This window comes from Salvelinus sp. IW2-2015, unplaced genomic scaffold, assembly GCF_002910315.2.
Source record: "Salvelinus sp. IW2-2015 unplaced genomic scaffold, ASM291031v2 Un_scaffold7637, whole genome shotgun sequence".
Classification (NCBI taxonomy): domain Eukaryota; kingdom Metazoa; phylum Chordata; class Actinopteri; order Salmoniformes; family Salmonidae; genus Salvelinus; species Salvelinus sp. IW2-2015.
This window is the reverse complement of record NW_019948897.1, coordinates 1-5,980: the sequence shown is the minus strand read 5'-3', so window position 1 is coordinate 5,980 and position 5,980 is coordinate 1. Positions and strand designations below refer to the sequence as shown.

At 45.0% G+C, this 5,980-nt stretch overlaps 1 protein-coding gene across 1 annotated transcript; it reads left to right on the top strand.

The window, feature by feature from the left end:
* Nucleotides 1–1,147: 1,147 nt before the first annotated feature.
* LOC139027129 (myosin heavy chain IB) lies at nt 1,148–1,723 on the top strand. Its single transcript, XM_070442292.1, has one exon. The coding sequence runs from the start codon at nt 1,148–1,150 to the stop codon at nt 1,721–1,723; it is 576 nt and encodes a 191-aa protein (XP_070298393.1).
* Nucleotides 1,724–5,980: the final 4,257 nt, after the last annotated feature.

The window sequence follows — 5,980 nt, the reverse complement described above, 5'->3', positions numbered from 1 at the left end:
AGAGAGAGATGGGATGTCAGTCCATACTCCTGTTAGTAGACTAGATGATGTCAGAGACGTCAGTCCATTCTCCTCTTAGTAGACTAGATGATGTCAGAGGATGTCAGTCCTTACTCCAGTTAGTAGACTAGATGATGTCAGAGAGATGTCAGTTCGTACTCCTGTTAGTAGACTAGATGATGTCAGAGGACGTCTGTCCATTCTCTCTTAGTAGACTAGATGATGTCAGAGGATGTCTGTCCTTACTACCAGTTAGTAGACTAGATGATGTCAGAGGATGTCAAGTCCATACTCCTGTTAGTAGACTAGATGATGTCAGAGATGTCAGTCCATACTCCTGTTGTAAGACTAGATGATGTCAGAAGATGTCAGTCCATACTCCTGTTAGTGACTAGATGATGTCAGAAGATGTCAGTCCATACTCCTGTTAGTGGACTAGATGATGTCAGAGGATGTCAGTCCATACTCCTGTTAGTGAACTAGATGATGTCAGAGGGATGTCAGTCCATACTCCTGTTAGTGGACTAGATTGTAATGTCAGAGGATGTCAGTCCATACTCCTGTTAGTAGACTAGATGATGTCAGAGAATTGCTGTCCATACTCCTGTTAGGGACTAGATGATGTCAGAGGATGCCAGAGGATGTCAGTCCATCTATGGATATCTAATTACTAACAGGGAAACCTGAGTGATCTTCTATAGTGAAACTACCAGTGTGTTTAATGTTTCTCTGCTGAAGCTCAATTGACACAGACACTGTCTTTCCTCTAACACCAAATATATAACATTTATTATTATTAAAAACGGAATTAAAAACAAGAAAGATTTCATCTCGTTTAAACCTTTTATTATGAAATTCCTAAAGATAGATGTAAACAGTAGCACTTTCAGAAAACATGATTATAGAGTACTGTAGACACCTTGGATCTGATTTCAGATCAGAATTATTATGACATTACATACAACAAGCAACAAAAATAAATAAAAAACGAGGAAAACAACAAAGCAACAAAAAAAACAGGTCCATTTTTTTTGTATAACACAACACATTAAAGATTACCAGGAGTTCAATGTACATAAAAACATATGTTATTTACAGTATAAATGACATTGATGTAGTTATACAGTGGGTTGCAGTGCTGTGAGATATGGGTTCAGGGGCAGAGAAGTCAACAAGAGTCACATATCATAGTGGTGGGGCTGGGACTGGCTGGGACTGGACGGGACTGGCCTGGATTGGCCCGGGAGTGGCCAGGACTGTCCCGGGAGTGGACGGGACTGGCCGTGGCTGGCCGGGATTGGCCGGGAGTGGCCGGGATTGGCCGGGGTTGGCCGGGAGTGTCCGGGGCTGGCCTGGACTGGCCGGGGCTGGCCTGGATTGGCCGGGGCTGGCCGGCAGTGGCCGGGATTGGCCGGGGCTAGCCGGGAGTGGCCCGGGAGTGGACGGGACTGGCCGTGGCTGGCCGCAATTGGCTGGGAGTGGCCGAGATTGGCCGGGAGTGGCCGGGGCTGGCCTGGATTGGCCGGGGCTGGCCGGGAGTGGCCGGGATTGGCCGGGGCTAGCCGGGAGTGGCCCGGGAGTGGCCGGGAGTGGCCGGGAGTGGCCGGGATTGGCCGGGGCTAGCCGGGAGTGGCCGGGAGTGGCCGGGATTGGCCGGGTCTGGCCGAGAGTGGCCGGGATTGGCCGGGGCTGGCTGGATGGTGATGATGGCAGTGTTCTGTGATTGTTATTATCACACTATGCAGGCTTCCCAAATGGTACCCTGTTCCCTAATAGTGCACTAGTTTGGACCYGAYCCCATTTCCTATTTACTGCCCTATAGGTCCTAGTCAAAAGTAGTGCACTATATATAGAATATGGTGACAAAGTAGTGCACTATATGTAGAATAGGGTGTCAAAGTAGTGCACTATATGTAGAATAGGGTGTCAAAGTAGTGCACTATATGTAGAATAGGGTGTTAAAGTTGTGCACTATATATAGAATAGGGTACCAAAGTAGTGSACTATATGTAGAATAGGGTGCCATTTCAGAAACCAGACAGCCACACGGCCTGATGACAGAACGATGACACGCTCTCTTTTGACATGACGACCCCTGACCTCGTGCACGGTGGGACAAATCCAATCCCCTCGAGGGTGTCCCGTCAACAGAGACAGTGCTGCCTCTCCCCCCCCTTGAAGCCTCCGCCGCCTCTAACTCCTGAACCCCTTATCCCCCTCCCCATGGGCACCCCAATATGACAACTGATTAGTAACAAGGGGACGGGGCTCTGGTTTGATAGACTGAAACCCCATCAGTAGATGTGACAAAACGCTGCTGATTAAAATCTGTTCAACATTTCACATCAATGAACTGACCCCCAATTAGAACACTCATAAGAGATGAGAGAGGGAGCGAGATGAACCTACCCTACATAGTGCACTATACCACAGCCTTATGATGCCCCTGGTTCAAATAGTGCACTACACAGGAAATAGGGTGCCCTTTGGATCCCTTTGGGGGAGTGGGGGAGAGAAAGAATGGAAGGGGGAGTGGGGGAGAGGAAGGAAGGATGGTTTGAGGTGAGACGAGGAAGAGGAGGATAGGAGGAGGAAGAGTGGGGGAGAGGAGGGAAGGATGGTTTGAGGAGAGACGAGGAAGAGGAGGAATGGATGAGGAAGAGTGGGGAGAGGAGGGAAGGACGGTTTGAGGTGAGATGAGGAAGAGGAGGATGGAGGAGGTTGGGAGAAGAAGGATGGATGGTTTGGGTGAGACGAGGAAGAGGAGGAATGGAGGAGGGGGGAGAAGAAGGATGGATGGTTTGAGGTGGACGAGGAAGAGGAGGTATGGAGGAGGGGGAGAAGAAGGATGGATGGTTTGAGGTGAGTGAGGAAGAGGAGGAATGGAGGAGGGGGAGAGGAGGGAAGGATGGTTTGAGGTGAGACGAGGAAGAGTAGGAACCGAAGGGGGAGTGGGGTGCATAGATTAATCATCCCTCATCATCATCAACATCATCATCATCAATCTGTAATCTTATTGCCCTAAGATTTGTAAATTAACAAAGCAGTCCAGAAAACATGTTCCTCCAGCCTCTACTCCGCTCTCCTCATTTTACAGAAAGAAAGAAGGCCCATTTGAACAGAAAGCAATTCTGATAAATAAGGTTTAGGATGTCTAAGTAGGTTATAGGAAATGTTTTTTTTAGGCTACTGGTAGATGTTGTGTTTTAGTCATGCAGTGTTAAAATGTATCATGGAACAGTATTGGCTGGGAACTAGTTTGTTGACAACCATTGGACATTGCCAATCCAATGCTTTGTTGGATGTTCGTAAAATCATCAAGATGAAAATTAATCAAGAGATGAATGACAGACAGAGAACCTGTGACTTTGGGTTGTATTAGTCTTCCTAGTTCTCAAAGCAGGACAGACTTCCACACTAAATCAGGACCGATTCCAACACTAATAGGAACAATTCACACTAAATCAGGACAGACTTTCCACACTAATCAGGACAGACTTCCACACTAAATCAGGACAGACTTCCACACTAAATCAGGACAGAATTCCACACTAAATCAGGACAGACTTCCACACTAAATCAGGACAGACTTCCAAACTAAAGCAGGACAGACTTCCCACACTAAATCAGGACAGACTTCCACACTAAATCAGGACAGACCTTCCACACTAAATCAGGACAGACTTCCAAACTAAATCAGGACAGACTTCCCACACTAAAAATCAGGACAGCTTCCAAACTAAAGCAGGACAGACTTCCACACTAAATCAGGACAGACTTCCAAACTAAAGCAGGACGACTTCCACAACTAATCAGGACAGACTTCCACACTATAGCAGGACAAACTTCCACACTTATAGCAGACAAACTTCCACACTAAATCAGGACAGACTTCAACACTAAAACAGGACAGATGTCCCACTAATCAGGACAGACTTCCAGACTAAAGCAGGACAGACCTTCACAGTAAATCAGGACAGACTTCCACCTAAAGCAGGACAGACCTTCCAAACTAAATCAGGACAGACTTCCACACTAAATCAGGACAGACTTCCACACTAAATCAGGACAGACTTCCACACTAAATCAGGCAGACTTCCATACCAAAGCAGGACAGACTTCCACACTAAATCAGAAGACTTCCACACTAAATCAGGACAGACTTCCACACTAAATCAGGACAGACTTCCACACTTAAATCAGGACAGACTTCCACACTAAATCAGGACAGACCTCCACATAAATCAGACAGACTTCCACACTAAATCAGGACAGAATTCCACAGTAAATCAGGACAGACTTCCACACTAAAGCAGGACAGACTGCCACTCTAAAGCAGGACAGACTTTCCACAGTAAAGCAGGGAAGGTGATATTGGTGGAATTATCACGACCTTCTCATCTGTAAAGCTTATAATTTTATCTCGCCAACACTTCTATGGGCAATGGGTGTACTAATTCCACCTATTCCACAGTGCAGCCCTGAGTCAAAGTAGTGGCAACTATTTATGGAATAGGATGCCATTTGTGGACAAACCACTGGGGGTTGGCGAGCGATAGCCAGAGGCTGACAAAGATGTTGTGACCAAGATTCAGAATTAATTATAAAATCAGAATTATTTGTAAATATCCTCTGTTAATTTAACCGAGTTATAACTGTGATATTCTGTAATGTAGCCAGTGGGACAGCGGCTTAATTTAACAAGAGTTATAAACCTGTTGATTTATTCTGTTATGTGCCGGTGGACAGCACTTAATTTAAACAGAGTTATAACTGTGATAATCTGTAATGTAACCGGTGGCAGCAGCATTCGATTTACTTGATATTCTGAAGACCCAGACAAGCTTTAATTAACAGTACTGTTATATTCTGTAATGTCGCTGGTGGATCAGCAGCTTATAATTTACACAGGTTATAACTGTGATAATTCTGTAATGTTAACCGGTGGAGAGCAACTTAATTTAAGAGTTATACTTGATAGTCTGTAATGTAGCCAGTGGACGCCATTCCGGATAACTTTTATCTATGGCGGTGCGACTTAATTTAAAGAGTTATAACTGTGATATTCTGTAAATGTAGCCAGTGGCAAGCAGAACTTAATTTAACAGAGTTATAACTGTGATATTCTGTAATGTAGCCCAGTGGACAGCAGCTTAATTTTAAAGAGTTAGTACTGTGATATTCTGTAATGGAGCCAGTGGACACAGCTTAATTTAACAGAGTTATAACTGTGGATATTCTGCTAATGTAAGCCGGTGGACAGCAGCTTAATTATCAGAGTTATACTGTGATATTCTGTAATGGTAGCGGTGAATCAAGCGGCCTATAACAGAGTTAAACTTGTGATCATTTATTTATTAGCCGGAAGCGCAATTAGAGTATACTGAATCTGTAATATCGGGGACACGTATTTAAAGAGAAATGGATAATTCTTATGAGCCGGTGACAGGGTAATTGCAGTTACTGTGACTGTATGTAGCTACAGCTATAAAGAGTAACTGTATATTCTGACTAGCGACGCGTTAATTAAAGGAGTTTCGAATCTGTAAGAGCCGAACGGTTATTTAACGTAACTAGTGGTTCGTAGTGCAGTAAGGTTATTTACAGTATAACTTTGATCTATTACCTGGGGCCACATATACCCACCCGTGAACTAGAATACAAGTGACAGAGCTTGACGATCGAAAGAGGTATGTTGCTTCACGCTGTTCCACTAGGATATACTTGAGTACAGTAATTCACATCCCAACAATCCCAATGCCACTTCCACTTCCTGTCACCCCACCTAACATTGATGGCCGGGTTTTCACCAGACACAGAGATTCTCTAGTGGTCAGTGGCTTTAATTAGTCCACACACTAGTCGCAATCTGTGTCCAGGAAACCAGACCCGAAATGTCCTGAAGCTTATAAGCAGATCATTTGTCGTATGTACAAACCGCCTACAGTCTCCCTCTGCTGCCTGCCAGTGATACAGTACA

Coding starts and splice junctions, on each gene's coding strand:
- LOC139027129 (XM_070442292.1), top strand. CDS start 1,148: ATGGGTTCAGGGGCAGAGAAGTCAACAAGAGTCACATATCATAGTGGT.